Source organism: Schistocerca gregaria, chromosome 1, assembly GCF_023897955.1.
Source record: "Schistocerca gregaria isolate iqSchGreg1 chromosome 1, iqSchGreg1.2, whole genome shotgun sequence".
NCBI classification, from domain to species: Eukaryota; Metazoa; Arthropoda; class Insecta; order Orthoptera; family Acrididae; genus Schistocerca; species Schistocerca gregaria.
The window spans coordinates 618,831,562-618,851,668 of record NC_064920.1 but is presented as its reverse complement, the minus strand read 5'-3'; the positions used below and the strand labels follow the sequence as shown (position 1 = coordinate 618,851,668).

Sequence of the window (20,107 nt, the reverse complement as noted above, 5' to 3'; positions counted from 1 at the left end):
TTGCACAAAGCAGGTTATAAAACTGGTGTGAATGACTACAGAGCCATTTCTCTCCTACCAGTTACCTACAAAATCTTTTCAAAAGCATTACCACCTAGGGTACAGCAACAACTAAACCCTCAAGTAATTGTAATATCAGTGTGGTTTTAGAAAGACTAGATCATGTTCAGACCAGATTTTAACTTTAAAGTCAACAATAATGTATACGAAAAGAAGATCTAAAACAATTGTAATCAGTTTTGTTGACTTCAGGGAAGCCTGTGACTCACAGGGAACCCCTCGAGTGTGAGATCGCAAAAGACCAATGAGTTTATGGCATGTGACTCCCTAAATATTGTCTAACATGCAACCACAATATTAACTGATAATGGTAACAGAGGGTGGGACAAGAGGTATCCAATGGTGATCAATAAGGCTATGGAACATAGTTGAACTGCTTAGTGGATGAGTACTCCACAACAGTAATGCAGTGCTAGTGGTGTTGATACGAAGCAGAGGATTGGCAATGATAAACAAATCAGTGGAATATGTGGTGTTATATACACTCAGATGTGTGAACAATGTAAATGAAGAGCACAACAATAATGTACGTGCTTAACAAGTGAAAGTGACATTGAAACAGGTATACAGCCTTGTAGATCATTATCCTTGTTATACAGGGAGCCAAAAATCCCATCTCCAGACAGTGAAACATAGTAAAGGACAATCGATATCCGAGGAGCAGTTACTAAACATAATTGCATACACGGAAGATCCTTCCACGGCATAGTCAGAGAACAGTTAAAAATAGATTTTGAATAAGTCTATAGCAATATGACCATGAAGTGTATAAGAAAAACTACAGATATTCAAGGGGGGACAAAGGGCACTTATTACAAAAACTGGTGTTTTCGCATTTTAAGAATGCTCAATGTAATTTACATGATGTGTGCGATAGTGATCTATTTTATGCACAACAAACTGTGCATGGCATAGATTATAGTGATTGCAATGGAAACAGTGTATGGCTGCAAAACTTTAAACAGTGCTACAGAATTGGATGACATGACGCAACGAAATTTGAAACAAAGTGTCAACTTGGCAATGCGTAACAAATTGTGCAATAGTCCTGAAAATTTTTCATTGAGATAAACAAACTTATCCCATCATTCAGTAAGGAATTTGCTTTGAACTCCAACTAACTGGGATTTGAAGAGAAAATGCATATGAAAGGTGCTCTAGAAATTAGAGGTAATAAAGTGCGCGTCATTTATGACGGCGGCCGAGTTTAAGTTTGTTCTGGGCATCTGACGTCACAAAACACAGTCAACCAATGAAGAGAGAAGGACGTTGCCAGAGCTCAACTGCCGTGCAGAGTACGGACGAGTGTCTTCAGTTTTAGAAACATTCAGTCATAAATAAAGTGATTGAACGAAAGCAATGTCTTGATAGCAGACTTTCTTTTATAGAAAGTTTGGAAAAAACATTCTTTATACCAATTGCTTCATATTCTATTAATTATTTAAACCAAACAAGTAATAAGCTTCCTAATTCAGGCGATAGCAAGGAAAGGTGTTTGTATCATCCTCACTACCAGCTTTTTCGCAATAAAGAACAGCGGTAATTATTATTTCCTATTGTACTTTGACGAAACGTGAATAATTCATAGTCATACCAACAGTGTTTGTCGGTATTTTGAGTGACATTTTAAAGTCCTCTGTTAGATGCATCGAATGACGAGCTGCGTTACCGTAATGGTTAAAGTGTACAGCTGCTAAGCAAGAAGTTCTGAGTTCAAACCTTGTTCAGTGCTTAATATTTTCTTTATTTAAAAACAATATTGAAGTGTCTTAATTCATGAATTTTATTCGTTTGAATGTAATTTTTTGAAATTTCTAGTGTGCAACTAAAATCGACTATATGGAAAGTATACACTACCTCTGCAAACTCTTCAAAATTTCGTGCAATGGTTTACTATATCTAATGCTGCGCAACAACTGCGTTGAATATCGACATAAAATTAAGTCATTTATGGGGGGAAGGTATCAGTCAAGATGTGTAAAAATCAAATTTTTGGGCCAAATAGTTTTTATGAAATCGAATGTTAAAGTGTGTCAAAGCAGTCGAAACACCATGTGTCTGCACAAGCGAGCAGTGCAATGATGACAAAATTGCGCAGCGAAAGGCTTAATGCAGCCATGGCGGCTTTACTTCATAAACTGCGCGCTCCCCCCTAAACGTAAGTTTGCGAACTATACTATGGGGCTTCTTCTTTTGGCGCGTACAACTGGCAACGCAGCAACCGCGTCTGGGCGGGCATGTGCGAACCGCCAGGATAAAAGAATTGAACTATAAGAAAGTTGTATCAAGATCAACTACCATCAGTGCCATAACACATTCATATTCAATTCTGTAGAGTTTTTCTTGATATGGATGGTAAATTGGCTGGCAAGTTATTTATTGTGCTGTGAGAAGTTGGAGGTGCTCTGCCTCCTATGATTCTTCCTTGTGTGTGTGATCTTGCAAGGGCAGTAGGGAATATTTAGATCACAGCAATTGAGAGTGGAAAAATGGGTAATAAGAGAAGTACAGCTATGGTAATTACCACTGCTTTTGGCATTACCTGATCAAAAACTTGCTTTTGTTTGATTTCTGGTCTATGTATAAAAATCCTAGTTCTTTAGAGCAAACTATAACTCCTGGAAAGTGTATGACACCGAAATTCATACCACCTACAAACACTGGACAAATTCATTCTCTTGTTGTTTTTTCTTTTTGTCCTGTGTTTTTTCTGTGTCTATAAAACAAGTTATAACACTCCCTGCAGCTATTCCTTAAGGGAGAACCAGTTTCACAATAAGCTCCACGACAGACTGTTTCGCATTTGGTTGCATGCCATCACATTACATCAGTTCTCATCACCCTGATACACCAATATGATTCTACACACATTCTCTAAGAGTGGATATCTCGCTGAATGACCTGCATGGTTTGTTAACACCAAGGAGTTTGTCTTCAGTCTTGTAGTGCGAACCTTTGTGATCACTGTGGCACGGCATTTTTCATTCAGTGTTCATGATATTGGTTAACGGTCTGTTCTGAACATTGTTTAATGTCGATAATGTCCATTTTGTGATGTGTAATACAGACATCCCACAGAAGGTTGATGTCTGTACCTCCTGGACACTCATTTCTGTTGCCCTCCTGATGCACATGGCAAGCATTAGCAGCTAATATTTTTTCCGTCATAATAACTAACACAATACTTTCAAATGAGCCTTACAAAAAACTGAACTTGTGACCTCGCATTCAAGGAGCTTGTTGTTAGTTAATAGGAAGTCATTGCTTCAAATTCTCAATGTACTAGACTTAGACAGTAAAAAAATTACTCAAATTAAACAAACATTAACAAACGCCCATCTAAAGTGAAATTTACATGTGAAATTTCTGGAAGTTTTGAGAACATAATTGGAAGATGGTCTCTCCCTCCTGCTATTAAATTAATTGTGTTTCAGAAAAAGTTACAAGAAAATGGTGAATGTCGATAGAAGAAAATCAGGGAGTTAGATTAGATTACAAAAGGGACCTACAAATAAACAGTCTAGTGCTTACAGATGACCTAGCTATTTTTTTCAGGCTCAATGGGAACATCAAAATTTTTTCCTCAGACTCAACTGTAATATGTATAAATGTACTACCTAAAGTGAAGTATGAAAATGTGTTCCAGAGCAGGACTTGAGGCCGGATTTCCTACTTATCACATGCAGTTGCCTTATAGCTTAGGTTATCTGAACACGCTCCCTGGACCAACCCAACCTTCCACATCTTGCACACCTATCGATTTTTTCTCATAGACACAGTTACTAGACAGATAAAATATCTGAAAAAAGCTGAAAAAGAATGCTTACAAACCTCCTTTGAGAAAACCGGATTTATGACAGACATTAAGACACCCCCAACATAATGGAAAAAATATGGATAAAATGACAGAACTAACAAATTTGGTTATCTCAGAGAAGCACCTGAACAAGACATTTCAGAGAAGGAAGCTACTAAAGCAAGAGTTAATATGATGAAAACAGCATGCTGCCTCACTAAGGATGTATATAATAAGAAATAAACACCCCTCAATGCTAAACTTAACACTACTCTATCACAATTCACCCTGAAGCACTTAATACAACATGATTTCTAACTATAAACTAAAAGATGATGATGCAAGTGCTGGATATCACAGCAAGAAAAATGCTAAGGAAAATTTTGGGACAAGTTAAAAAAAATTAGAAATAAATAAAAACAGTGAACCTATTGAAAAAATTTGATATGATTCAGAAAAGAACAGCTTTCTATGGACTTGTGCAAAGGATGAATCACAGCAGACTGACAAACAGAATGAGAATATTTATTTACCTTGGTAAATTAAAAATGGGTAATACATTATTGGGGGGGGGGGGGGGGGAGGTAACATAGACAAACTATGAATTAGTCGAGAAGATGTTGAGGAATTACTGCCACTCAGGAAAAAATAGCAAGATTTGAAAGGCTTCCAAGAAAAACTTAACAAGACTGAAGCCACTTGGACAACAGAAAGAACACAAAAACAGCAAAAAATAATGAGAGAAGTATGGAAGAAAAGAAAATAGAAACAGTTGAAACAGATGCAGTACATGGTGGCTCATATATGAAAAAAGAAGAGCATATTTCCGATTCCAACACAGAAACCCAGATTGTAACTACTAATTCAGGGTGTATACGCGGACAAAGAAAAAAATTTCCGAATTTTTCCCGGATTTCCTGGTTAAAAATATACTTTCTCCCGGACTTCCCGGTTAAAAATACACTTTCTCCCAGGTGAAAACACACTCTTTCCATGTCAAGTGACAGTGTATTTTCCCTCGAAACTTATCAATCATTTTAATGGTTATGGTTTTATACACGGGCATAGAATTTACCGGTAATTTAGAAAACGAAACTCAGGAAAAGACACATTTTGGAAACATCTTTGATGTGCAGCAACTTGTATGCTGCGTATTTTCGTATTTCAAAAGTATACAATGGAATTCCATCAAACACTGCATGTTACTTTCCGAGTAATTGAAATAGAGATTGCGATGTGCTTTTGTAAGCCAGTTAAGTTCATGTCACGTGATCTCGGCAGCCAATGACAATGGATATGCAGAGCATAGGACACGTGATGTAGTAAGCCAACATCAACATCAGTGTTATGTAGCATGAACATACAAAAAGGGAAAGTTATTAGTTTAAATTAATATACATAGTGTTGCTACAAGAAAAGCAACGCTTTCACATATAACTTTGGTCTCCAAGATTATAAGCTGCAAGAGAAGCAAAGCTTTCGCATACAATGTTGATCTTTTCTGCACGTGGTACACTTTAAGATATATCACACAAATGTGCCAGAAAATTTTTAATAATGACATAAATGTCTGATCTTCAGGGTTCGAAATTCTTCTAAATGGCTTGTCATCAAAGAGCTGATTTTTAAATGAGTGTCAAATGTTCTGTGACTTAAGAAATTCATGGTAGAGTCTCGCAAGTAGTTCAACTTATGTAAAAGGATATTTACTTTGAAAGTAACGCTTTTCAAACTACCATTCGCAATATTTTCCTGCAACTTGTTAGAAACACGTTCGTTTCAGCCGTTGCCAGAGAGGGTAGATAACAGGCAACACCACGTTTGCGCAGCTACCCTGACCTAGGAAGCCCATATTTATGTACGTGTAAAACCATTGAAATATCCTACATCATGTCATAAAAGAAACAAGACATCAGAGGATACTCCAAGAGCAACGGAATTTCTTGAAACCATACTAAAATGTACACATTTAAAGTGCATACTAAAAGTGCTCATTCTTATGTCCAGATTCCCATTGAAGTAGACCTTGACCTGATATTAAGCCTTTCAGTGTGGTTTTCGGGATGTAAATTTTCCTGGAGCACTAGTACTGTATTATACCATGTTTGGTTCTTTATTATGGCATAATGCCATACGTGCTAGAAGATGAAATTGTGCACCTGAAATGCAGCGGACAGTTGAAACTAGCCAGTACTGTGGAATTAACCATTTTGCTTCACTATTTCGCTTCAAATACACTGACTGCCTCGGCGGAAAAGGTTAATAAAAGTCAAATTTCTTCAGCAAACAGACAAAAATAACTTCATTGTTCTGCAAGGTGATTAATGCTTAACTGTCAGAAATGAGGAAATAAAATCTGAAACTAATAACATATTTTAGCCCTCCGTAATTGTGTGAATGTATTTTAATTCACTTGATAGCTCCTGGACACAGACATCCATTTTGTTTTCATTTGAAGTGAGAGTAAATGTAGGGGAAACAGCAAAATCACTAAATGTAAACATGGGTCATGTGGGGACTACCCACTATAACTCAGATTGCTCTGGATCTATGATATTTGCTAACCGGATCAATACTAAAAAAGAAAATTGAATTTTCAAAAATATGTTCATCTTGTAGCATGCACATCTTTTTGAAAAGTCTAAAAGATTAAACATATGTGTTGGGGTTAAGTGTGCCAAAGTGCAGTGCCATGCCTCTTCATACAGCATTCTTCTATCACACGTCACTGTATTTTGCTCTGTGGAATAGAAAAGTGTATATTTTGTAATGGATGCCATCAAATTATATTCAGGACAGTGGAAATTGAAATGTCTATGGGGCCTCTCCTACTCCCAGTCGGCCGGTTTGACAGCCTGCCCCTCTTAAAATATTCGCAATTAATAGTGGATGGGATTATTTGTAATCGAGAGAACAAGAACTCTTCAGAAAATTTGCACTCTTTATTGCCTATTAGCTAATAACTTGCTGTTTTGTGTGACATAAAATTAAATATAGGAGACACAAAACCAATGAAGACATGGGACAAGCAAGAAAGTATACATTCCAGTCCTTAGCTCTAAGCATTTTTTTTCTCTCCAATCTTACTACAGCTTTACATGGCGTGCTTTCCTTTCTGCGAAAGAATCTATTACCTAATCAAAGTTCGCCAAACATTTTGCTACATGAAAAATCAGTGTCATTATCTAAAAGTGAAAAAGCTGTTAATACAAATAATACCCAAGACTGGTGTGGTTTCTCGATCTGATTATGTATATTTTGTCGCTGTCTGCTAGATAAAACAAAATAGGCCTTTCTAATATTGCAGCAATTTTGTAACACACAACAAATAAACGAGACTGTTTTGGGACAAATGGTCATTTTTATAACATGACAGAATGTAATTCATGAAGTACCAATATCAAATGCCTATAAGGCCTACGACAAGCAAAAAGCTTTATGTTAGGAAATAGTTTCACATCTTGAGTTTATGTGATCGCTCTAAGCTTGTTGATACCAGTGCCTACCAATTTTAATTGTATATTACAGCACTGAGGATGGTCACTAAGTGACTGAAAATCGATTTTGTGGATAATAAAACAAAAAAATACAACCAATGCTGTTTCTCCTTCCAATTATATCCACTATGTGGCCGTGGTGCACAGAACACTCCATGGAGCAGCCAATCAATAGTTTCACATTTCATTCATAAGCACCAGTTTCTCAAGCATGAGATCGAATAGTAGTATAACAATTTTTTTTATATAAATTTGGAATTGTCTTATTCTTCCATAATATATGTGATGTCTCCGTTTCTTCTCCTTCCTCGTTTTAACAAACAATCTTGTCATCACACATTCTGTACCTATTCCTGCCATTGTCAAAATCTGTTTGCCGATTAACTTCACTAACCCTACCAGAATCACTGGTTTAGTTATCCCGCGATTATTCTCTGGTTAGGCGTTGCTACACGTTCGTACAACACGTTTTCCGCATTACTTCCAGAATAGAACTTAAGCGGCTGCTAGCCGGGGATTGTACAACTGGTCCTTACTAGTTTAGTGATCTGGCCTAAAATTTTCTGTCAAAATTTCATTTTCTTGGATACACCGAGAAGACAATATGTAATCTTTCTCACCTGTTACTCCTGTTAGTCATATATTTCCATTCTGGTAGTCTGAATTTATGGATTTTGCTAGTAATTATAACAACGCTGATCATTTACAAACCCAGTCAACCACATAATCAGACAGCGATTGGCTTTCAACAGTTCGGCTTTACTCTGCTCAGCTCGTATAGTCCCGTCCCCTTTTGTCTGCGAAAAGTTTATTTCTAGATGTGATGACGATTCTCGTGACAGAGACATCACATACACTATACACGCATTCAATCATCAACTTATGATTAATTCGGAAAGCAATTAAAATGTGTTCAAAAACTGACAGGGATGCATCTCAAAATAATATGAATAATCAATAGACCAACGTGTGCTGGATGCTAGGAGCTTTGTTACACAAGTCTTTTTTTCTCAAGAATATGAATTTGGTGCCCCCTTTTCCCGGTAGCATCTAGACACTTGCAGCGACTGCTTGCACATCAAACAGCCACATTCCTGTAGCCAGAAGTGGGGGAATCTACAACTCAAACACAACTAAACTGCGCATGCGCAAAAGCCCGCTCATAACTGCTAAAACCAATCCAATGTAAACAGTTGTGACTTCATGCTCATCGGAGGCGATTTGTTGTTATGAAGTATTGCATTGTCTTCCTAAAGCCTTTGACACATTTTGCTGTTGGCAGATGCTTGCATGAGCACTGTGTGTCGTCGTATACGGCGCATTTGCTTTGCAATTTAAGTTATATTCATTTTTCTCTCTCTCTTATGTTTTATTGTTGAAGTATTATTCTGCAGTAGCGGCATACAGTCATCTCCTTAGTTAGACTATCAGTACATACCAGTCAAAATTACGAAAAGTTAACAGAAAAATAAAACAATGAAAAATTCCCGGAATTCTAAAAAATTCCCAGGTTTTTCCCGGTTTACTCCCGGATGAAAAAATTCCCGGGTTTTTCCCGGATCTCCCAGTTGTTCCGGGTCGTATACACCCTGTAATTATTCTGTAGGACGTCAATGCATATTGTTGAAATGACAACAGTTTGTGCGATGTAAACATTGTTGTAAGAAAAAAATGAATTGGTGAATCCAAGTCTGAATTAGTAGTAAAGCACACAACACCTATTCATAATCATATTTTCATACCAACAATGAGAAAGACAGATGTGCAATCAACCTACATTTTGTAATAAGAAGTGTCTCCCTTTAGAGAACCATGAGGTCCAAAAAATGTTCCCTGTTCCATTACTGAACAAAGAAAATCCAATGGTAAGGTGTAAGAGCTATAATGACAATGTGCTTAATGCACAGATGGAATAAAAGAGAGAGAACATACGAAAAGTATGAACTTTAATATTTTCTGTGACATGTTGCAAACCTGGCAGGACATAGGATTAAAAGTGGAGGCTGAGGTGATCAGCACACCAGTTTCTGACTCTGTATCAAATATTTGCACAACTGATGTGGAACTGCCCTGTACCGGTAGCTTTACTTTTCCAATGTATAACTTTTTTAAAAAAAAGTTCTGCAGAGTTCCACTATAAACACTAGTATCACTTCACTATATTCATTGTTTCAGTTTTCCTTGAATACTATTAAAAAGCTATGTCACGTCATTTTTCATTGCACAGACTGCATTCCACCAATCTCACAATACCTATAGCTATAGCAACCATCAGAAGTTGTCAAACCTCCCTCTCGTCGCCACAACACTTCCTGCTTGCAGTTTTTGTGTTTCAGACAGCTTGCTGTCTTGTGTGATTCTTACACACTGCAATTTTGTTTGTTGTCTTTTTACTATGGGAGGAGTTGTTATTTTATTTGTTGTTAGTGTTTGTTGTGTGGTAGTAGATGATTTCAGAGAGAAGTTGGTCAAAAGTTATGAGTGGACTAATTCCACTTCATTCTCTTGGCTGGGGGATGGCCATACAACGCCACATGAGAGAAAAGGTTTACGCATTATGTGCCTACTTTGAGATCAAAAAACGTAATATACAGAACAGCTGCAGCTCTGAATACAAACAGAAACACTATAGTGAAGACTGGAAAGGAAATGTTTGAGAAATAAGATACACATGGAAAACAAAGCAGCTTGAAACTCTTGGGGAGGGGGGAATGTTGTTTGGATAACTGGATTATGGATACAGATTCATTTGCTCAGAATGTGATTTGTCTTCTTGTTTATGATTGTTTTCACACAGGAAAATCCTACACTCAGTAAGTTATGTGTTACCCTTAAGGAATCAAGACTTTTCAAGGCAGTCTCACACAGTTTTATTGTTTCATTAAATAACGACAGTAACAGTTACAGTGATACTTCAAACATCTGTCATAGTGACAGACATGATGTCAGTAAGGTTTTTTCCGCTACATAGCAAAATTATCTTTTCATAAGTAGGTCTCAGCAGCAACTAATTCCAAATGAAGATTGTCTCAGAAATTCAGTCTACATCATAAAAAATAAATATTACTGTTTACAATAAAATTGCTGCAATACTGAAGTAATATTTTTGTATTGTTTTCGTTCTTTCCCCAAATATTGGTTGGCCTATTTAAGATATGTTTTCCCACTGTGATAAACATGCATACACATTATATTTTGTTATGTTAGAAGTAAGTAGATGAATCAGGAAAATTAATAAATTTTTAATTATAAAACTAGCAAATTGTTTCTAGTAACAAAACCATATGGGAGACCACATAGTACTCGATGCATAACCGAACCATTGTATATCCTATTTTATTGAAATTCTATCATGTTAGTAAACTCTGACAGAGTTTCGGTTTAAAGTAGATAAAAATTTGACATATTCCCAAAATTTCACTCACTTAATGTGTTCACCTAGCTTGAATAACAAAAAAGTTTCCCTAGTGTTGAAAAATCAGAACATCATCACAAAATGCATTTTCATAAAATGTCTGTATAACATCTTAATAATTTGCTGTCACTAATAAATTAAAATGAAAACGTAGTGCAGATCTTCCATAGCACATCGATGAGAGTTTTATATTTATAAAGTAATTAGTTTCAGAGTTTGAGCGAGCTGAATGAATTGTCAGATTACGCATGCATTTCATGCAGGGTATGACATCTCAGGTCCGCACTTCCCTATGCTCCTGCCAAACTGTCAATCATGAAGTAATTTTGAAAAGGCTTGAGCTCTGTCCTCTCCCTGACACTGCTCATAGGTTTACCTTCCTTCCCTGATACGATGTGCCAGTGTAAAACATTGCACATCATGCACAATTAAATTACATTAAATGAAGTATATTAAAGCACCAAGCTCTAATGTTCTTGTTCTACAATGGTTAAACTGACTAATTAACTTCACAGCCTTGTAAATTACTAGCTGTAATGAGTTACATTATTTCTGAATAATAACATGCACACAGAGAAGACTGTGGGATAAAATTCCTTCATTGAAGCATCTGAATTAAAAACTATGCAGTTTTTTCCACATACCATTTGGAGCTTTATTTATAAGATTTCCAATGAGACGGCTTGCTGATCTGTGGGTATGTATATGATTTGTTTCTATGCTCAACAACGTTAGGATGTTTATCAGCTCCTCTCTGCATTGTAAATTGACATCCTGTCTCATAGAGCCCATAAGTCCTTCCAATAAAATTACCTGGCAAAACAAAGATACATCAACAGTTAATTTCTCATTTTATTGTGAAAATACAGGCTGGTCACAATTAAAACTTCCACTACTTGAGAGGGCCCCAACAAAAATTGTAGGACAATGAAGCTTTGGGGAAACATTTGTATGCACTTGCGGAAGAGAAATAATGAACAAACCACTGATAGAAAGAAATTTAAATTTCCACGAGAGTGTAACATTTATTTAACTGCATACAAAGTTTACATTCCAGGTTCCAAACGTTGCCCAACGTGATGACCATCTGCATCCACAGCAGACTGGAACAGTGCTAGAGATCCCATTATTAAATCATATGCAGCACTTTTCGAAAGTTGTACCATGAAACGTTCAGCTGTCAAGACACAACTTGTGACATAGCAAGTTGAGATCTCTTTTTACTTCCTCTCTTGTTTTGTCGTCTGCATCCTTAAATTCATTTTATTTTTGCCTAATTACTAATGAGTATAATCTGCATTTCCATAAAAGAGAAAGGTTCATCCTCAGTCTTAAGGAATATACCACCAGGTCTAATTCTGTGTTTAGTTCTGATGTAAATAAAATAGAAAGAAACTTCCACATGGGAAAAATATATTAAAAACAAAGATTCCAAGACTTACCAAGCGGGAAAGCGCCGGCAGACAGGCACATGAACAAAACACACAAACACACACACAGAATTACGAGCTTTCGCAACTGGCAGTTGCTTCGTCAGGAAAGAGGGAAGGAGAGGGAAAAATGAAAGGATGTGGGTTTTAAGGCAGAGGGTAAGGAGTCATTCCAATCCCGGAAGCGGAAAGACTTCCCTTAGGGGAAAAAAAGGACAGGTGTACACTCGCACACACACACACACACACATATCCATCCGCACATACACAGACACAAGCAGACATATTTAAAGGCAAAGAGTAAGGGCAGAGGTGACAGTCGAGGCGGAAGTACAGAGGCAAAGAAGTTGTTGAAAGACAGGTGAGGTATGAGCGGCGGCAACTTGAAATTAGCGGAGGTTGAGGCCTGGCGGATATCGAGAAGAGAGGATATACTGAAGGGCGAGTTCCCATCTCCGGAGTTCGGATAGGTTGGTGTTGGTGGGAAGTATCCAGATAACTCGGACGGTGTAACACTGTGCCAAGATGTGCTGGCCGTGCATCAAGGCATGTTTAGCCACAGGGTGATCCTCATTACCAACAAACACTGTCTGCCTGTGTCCATTCATGCGAATGGACAGTTTGTTGCTGGTCATTCCCACATAGAAAGCGTCACAGTGCAGGCAGGTCAGTTGGTAAATCACGTGGGTGCTTTCACATGTGGCTCTCCCTTTGATCGTGTACACCTTCCGGGTTACAGGACTGGAGTAGGTGGTGGTGGGAGGGTGCATAGGACAGGTTTTACACCGGGGGCGGTTGCAAGGGTAGGAGCCAGAGGGTAGGGAAGGTGGTTTGGGGATTTCATAGGGATGAACCAAGAGGTTACGAAGGTTAGGTGGACGGCGGAAAGACACTCTTGGTGGAGTGGGGAGGATTTCATGAAGGATGGATCTCATTTCGGGGCAGGATTTTAGGAAGTCGTATCCCTGCTGGAGAGCCACATTCAAGGTCTGATCCGGGAAGTATTCTGTCACAAGTGGGGCACTTTTGGGGTTCTTCTGTGAGAGGTTCTGGGTTTGAGGGGATGAGGAAGTGGCTCTGGTTATCTGCTTCTGTACCAGGTTGGGAGGGTAGTTGCGGGATGCGAAAGCTGTTTTCAGGTTGTTGGTGTAATGGTCGAGGGATTCAGGACTGGAGCAGATTCGTTTGCCACGAAGGCCTAGGCTGTAGGGAAGGGACCGTTTGATATGGAATGGGTGGCAGCTGTCGTAATGGAGGTACTGTTGCTTGTTGGTGGGTTTGATGTGTACGGATGTGTGCAGCTGGCCATTGGACAGATGGAGGTCAACGTCTAGGAAAGTGGCATGGGATTTGGAGTAGGACCAGGTGAATCTGATGGAACCAAAGGAGTTGAGGTTGGAGAGGAAATTCTGGAGTTGTTCTTCACTGTGAGTCCAGATCATGAAGATGTCATCAATAAATCTGTACCAAACTTTGGGTTGGCAGGCTTGGGTAACCAAGAAGGCTTCCTCTAAGCGACCCATAAATAGGTTGGCATACGAGGGGGCCATCCTGGTACCCATGGCTGTTCCCTTTAATTGTTGGTATGTCTGGCCTTCAAAAGTGAAGAAGTTGTGGGTCAGGATGAAGCTGGCTAAGGTGACGAGGAAAGAGGTTTTAGGTAGGGTGGCAGGTGATCGGCGTGAAAGGAAGTGCTCCACTGCAGCGAGGCCCTGGACGTGCGGGATATTCGTGTATAGGGAAGTGGCATCAATGGTTACAAGGATGGTTTCCGGGGGTAACAGACTGGGTACGGATTCCAGGCGTTCGAGAAAGTGGTTGGTGTCTTTGATGAAGGATGGGAGACTGCATGTAATGGGTTGAAGGTGTTGATCTACGTAGGCAGAGATACGTTCTGTGGGGGCTTGGTAACCAGCTACAATGGGGCGGCCAGGATGTTTGGGTTTGTGAATTTTAGGAAGTAGGTAGAAGGTAGGAGTGCGAGGTGTCGGTGGGGTGAGGAGTTTGATGGAGTCAGGTGAAAGGTTTTGTAGGGGGCCTAAGGTTCTGAGGATTCCTTGGAGCTCCGCCTGGACATCAGGAATGGGATTACCTCGGCAAACTTTGTATGTAGAGTTGTCTGCAAGCTGACGCAGTCCCTCAGCCACATACTCCCGACGATCAAGTACCACGGTCGTGGAACCCTTGTCAGCCGGAAGAATGATGATGGATCGGTCAGCTTTCAGATCACGGATAGCCTGGGATTCGGCTGTGGTGATGTTGGGAGTAGGATTAAGGTTTTTCAAGAAAGATTGAGAGGCAAGGTTGGAAGTGAGAAATTCCTGGAAGGTTTGGAGAGGGTGATTTTGAGGAAGAGGAGGTGGGTCCCGCTGTGATGGAGGACGGAACTGTTGCAGGCAGGGTTCAATTTGGATAGTGTCTTGGGGAGTTGGATCATTAGGAGTGGGATCCCAGCGGGACCCACCTCCTCTTCCTCAAAATCACCCTCTCCAAACCTTCCAGGAATTTCTCACTTCCAACCTTGCCTCTCAATCTTTCTTGAAAAACCTTAATCCTACTCCCAACATCACCACAGCCGAATCCCAGGCTATCCGTGATCTGAAAGCTGACCGATCCATCATCATTCTTCCGGCTGACAAGGGTTCCACGACCGTGGTACTTGATCGTCGGGAGTATATGGCTGAGGGACTGCGTCAGCTTGCAGACAACTCTACATACAAAGTTTGCCGAGGTAATCCCATTCCTGATGTCCAGGCGGAGCTCCAAGGAATCCTCAGAACCTTAGGCCCCCTACAAAACCTTTCACCTGACTCCATCAAACTCCTCACCCCACCGACACCTCGCACTCCTACCTTCTACCTACTTCCTAAAATTCACAAACCCAAACATCCTGGCCGCCCCATTGTAGCTGGTTACCAAGCCCCCACAGAATGTATCTCTGCCTACGTAGATCAACACCTTCAACCCATTACATGCAGTCTCCCATCCTTCATCAAAGACACCAACCACTTTCTCGAACGCCTGGAATCCGTACCCAGTCTGTTACCCCCGGAAACCATCCTTGTAACCATTGATGCCACTTCCCTATACACGAATATCCCGCACGTCCAGGGCCTCGCTGCAGTGGAGCACTTCCTTTCACGCCGATCACCTGCCACCCTACCTAAAACCTCTTTCCTCGTCACCTTAGCCAGCTTCATCCTGACCCACAACTTCTTCACTTTTGAAGGCCAGACATACCAACAATTAAAGGGAACAGCCATGGGTACCAGGATGGCCCCCTCGTATGCCAACCTATTTATGGGTCGCTTAGAGGAAGCCTTCTTGGTTACCCAAGCCTGCCAACCCAAAGTTTGGTACAGATTTATTGATGACATCTTCATGATCTGGACTCACAGTGAAGAACAACTCCAGAATTTCCTCTCCAACCTCAACTCCTTTGGTTCCATCAGATTCACCTGGTCCTACTCCAAATCCCATGCCACTTTCCTGGACGTTGACCTCCATCTGTCCAATGGCCAGCTGCACACATCCGTACACATCAAACCCACCAACAAGCAACAGTACCTCCATTACGACAGCTGCCACCCATTCCATATCAAACGGTCCCTTCCCTACAGCCTAGGCCTTCGTGGCAAACGAATCTGCTCCAGTCCTGAATCCCTCGACCATTACACCAACAACCTGAAAACAGCTTTCGCATCCCGCAACTACCCTCCCAACCTGGTACAGAAGCAGATAACCAGAGCCACTTCCTCATCCCCTCAAACCCAGAACCTCTCACAGAAGAACCCCAAAAGTGCCCCACTTGTGACAGAATACTTCCCGGATCAGACCTTGAATGTGGCTCTCCAGCAGGGATACGACTTCCTAAAATCCTGCCCCGAAATGAGATCCATCCTTCATGAAATCCTCCCCACTCCACCAAGAGTGTCTTTCCGCCGTCCACCTAACCTTCGTAACCTCTTGGTTCATCCCTATGAAATCCCCAAACCACCTTCCCTACCCTCTGGCTCCTACCCTTGCAACCGCCCCCGGTGTAAAACCTGTCCTATGCACCCTCCCACCACCACCTACTCCAGTCCTGTAACCCGGAAGGTGTACACGATCAAAGGGAGAGCCACATGTGAAAGCACCCACGTGATTTACCAACTGACCTGCCTGCACTGTGACGCTTTCTATGTGGGAATGACCAGCAACAAACTGTCCATTCGCATGAATGGACACAGGCAGACAGTGTTTGTTGGTAATGAGGATCACCCTGTGGCTAAACATGCCTTGATGCACGGCCAGCACATCTTGGCACAGTGTTACACCGTCCGAGTTATCTGGATACTTCCCACCAACACCAACCTATCCGAACTCCGGAGATGGGAACTCGCCCTTCAGTATATCCTCTCTTCTCGATATCCGCCAGGCCTCAACCTCCGCTAATTTCAAGTTGCCGCCGCTCATACCTCACCTGTCTTTCAACAACTTCTTTGCCTCTGTACTTCCGCCTCGACTGTCACCTCTGCCCTTACTCTTTGCCTTTAAATATGTCTGCTTGTGTCTGTGTATGTGCGGATGGATATGTGTGTGTGTGTGTGTGTGTGCGAGTGTACACCTGTCCTTTTTTTCCCCTAAGGGAAGTCTTTCCGCTTCCGGGATTGGAATGACTCCTTACCCTCTGCCTTAAAACCCACATCCTTTCATTTTTCCCTCTCCTTCCCTCTTTCCTGACGAAGCAACTGCCAGTTGCGAAAGCTCGTAATTCTGTGTGTGTGTTTGTGTGTTTTGTTCATGTGCCTGTCTGCCGGCGCTTTCCCGCTTGGTAAGTCTTGGAATCTTTGTTTTTAATATATCTGTGTTTAGTTCGGTATATGTAATTATTTTCTTAATTTATTTAGACTATTCCTAGTTAATATCTTTTGCTATAGGGTGAAATCAATAACTGTTTTGGACTTAGATTCTATTGTTGACTTATAAACAAATATAAATTATGAAGTAATTATAAGCATTTGGAGGAAGAAAAACTAGGATTCTTAAAGTAATTATTTGACTATTCGAAAACATATTAGCAAAACCAGCCCTTAATTCCAAAATAATTTTCACGTTTGTCAAAAGTATTGTTTGTATAACTATACCTGTTAATTTCATTAGTGAAACAAATAATTTGGCGTAACTTTTATGGTAGAAGGAACTATTAAAAAGTAGGAGTTTTTCAATGTATTTAGTTAATTGAATGAATTATGTTTTAATTTTAATTTCTGTAATTTGAACATCGAACAATGTGTAGTTTCCATGCCTATTATTGTGAGGATATATAAAGGACTGATTTTTGGTCCCAAGACAGCCAGTCCACGGCTGATTTTCAGATAAGAAACCTGTATTGGTTAGAACAACAACAACGCATCAACTTAACAGTGGAATAAGTGTAACACAATAGGCTGTGTGTTAGAACAATTAATGACAATGTCTGTTTAATTTATTTGAAAAATAGTGTCACAGATACTGTATTATTCTGCAAGAACTGTGAACTGTGTTGTTAGGTTTTTACTGCACATAGATATTCCACAGCAAACTAATGTAGCAGTATGCTAATGTTGCCTGCAACCTATTAATGAGGCTTTCAACATTTACCAATAGTGAACTGGCCATATAATTGTGTAGTATTGGGGGGGGGGGGGGTTGTGAATAGTGAAAGTAAAGAACTGTGAATCGCAATTGTGCAACTGCTGGCTACATCATTTACAGAAGCCAGCTTCGAACTTCCAAATGCGCCCCCCCCCCCCCCCCCTTTAGCCAGTATAACGTACATCAACACAGAGGACTGTCAACAAATAAATGAAGCTGGTGAATGTCACAAGCTCATGTGCTGCTCAAAGATCACACATTGTGTCAAACATTCTCAGCCATAGCAACAGCAACTATGTCAACAATTTGTGGCACAATTTGCCACTGGCATTTCCCAGGAGCAAATTGCCAGTGAATTTGGACTTTCAAACCAAATCCTTTCACCTCAGTTTGGAAAGGGGACCTCTCCATAATCTTTTAGTGTTTAAGCAGTTGTGAGAGCAGTAGCACTATTGCTTTTAATGATCTTTCCTTTGAGGGAGACCACAGCCATACAGAATTTCTTGAAAGAAATTTCTGCCATTACATTGTTAACAGTCAAATGGCAACAATTTAAAAATAAATAAATAAATAAAATCCTAATGTGTTGATAAAATAGTTTTGTGAGTAACGCTGTGCTCAGACCCTTGATGACTTCCTGCAACTTCAATGCACTCTAGTGCATGTTTCAACCCTATGTCGTCGTGTCAGTACTGGCACCTAATGTCAAGTTATGACACTTGCACTTCCAACAATGCAGTTTCTACAGCAAACAGTCTGAACATCAGTTCCACAAATTGGGCACCCATACTGGAAACGGTATTCCATCTCCGATGACTCAAGTAGCTAAAGATTAAATACAACCACTCTGTTTCTTCACAATACTTGATCCTCAAATTTCTGCACCCATCTATTACTATATATGTTAGAAAGTAATTCTCACAGTATACCCCTGCACAAGCTATGTAACTGATGTGGGAAAATATTAACTGGAAGAATAAAACACTGTCTCACATCTACTCTGTTTCACTATAAAATAAATAATAAGTACAGTAACAATCAAAGGACATACACAAATGTTCTCAAAACATTATTTTCCAAAAAACAAATCCAGTTCATAACCAGATGGTACATTTAAGAATCTAGGAAAGTCTGAGAAACTCAGAGTAGTAATCATAATGACTTTTTCATTCTGCAGCCGTGTGTGCACTAATTTGAAACCTGCTGGTAGATTAAAACTGTGTGCTGGGCCAGGGCTTGAACACACCACTGCCTTTTACGAGCAAGTGTTCTGCCAACTGAGAATGCCAGATGGTGAATCAAAGCTGAAGTCAGACACATTACTAAATTGGATAGTTGAATAACAGGTACAGTAATTCCATAAGAGTGCTAGTCCCACAAGATATGCAGATACATACATACAAATTAAAAACTGTTATATTCTACTTAAATGTTCTCAAAAAAGCATCTTGTATGAACTGTCATTCTGTGTTACCTACACACCACATTAATGTATGATGCCAAAAGGTGAATCAACATTGAAATGAGAGTCATTACTAAATTGAATAGCTGGATAACAGATACAATAATTCCACAAGAATTTTTGTATGTGAGGCCCTATCCTGAATTTTGCCACATTATCTCAAGAGGCTTCAATGTCACAGATGTTTGCTTTAGCTACCACACACCAAAATCTTTAAAAACACTGCTTTCAATTTATTACATTCAATTTCTGCACGGAAATTTATATGCTGAATTTTGCAGTGACAGAAAGTACACGCTTCTAGTTATGCTGCAGAGTAGTAGCGATACCTATTCTGTTTATTATGAAAGATTTCAGCTTCAAAATAATTATTTCCCAGAACAGCCTGTTATTTCAAATACAATACCATCCTTCATAATATGTCTGAAAAACTATCTGTCAAATTATACATAAGGTTCAGTACTGTGAATCATGATTTTTCAATGGCTATTGCAGGTTTCAGTTAGTGTTGTGCAGAGAGAGGAACTGGTGTAAATACACTCTCCCTCTGCACAACACTAACTGAATCCTTGAACAGCAACTGAAAAGTCATGATTCATAGAGCTAATCCTTATTTATAATTTGACAGATAGTTTGTTCGTGAGGTTAGCAGCTGAAATTTGAGGTCACTGTTTTGCCTCATTTGGCAAAACAGTGTGATCCAAGTCTCACTAGCAACATTATACAAGGCAAAGGGGAATATAGACGATCAATGGCTCTTTAATGATTTACTGGTGATAATCTGTGAAATAGTAAAACACCCATCTACACCTCCTCACTGATCTAACATGA

At 39.8% G+C, this 20,107-nt stretch overlaps 1 protein-coding gene across 1 annotated transcript in view; it reads right to left on the bottom strand.

Moving 5' to 3' along the window:
• LOC126359133 (MMS19 nucleotide excision repair protein homolog) overlaps positions 1-20,107 on the bottom strand; it is a 224,822-nt gene that overhangs the window by 34,117 nt on the left and 170,598 nt on the right. The window contains exon 14 of the mRNA XM_050007606.1: positions 11,413-11,581. Within this exon, the coding sequence (XP_049863563.1) occupies positions 11,413-11,581 (169 nt within the window). The remainder of the gene's footprint in view (positions 1-11,412; positions 11,582-20,107) is intronic.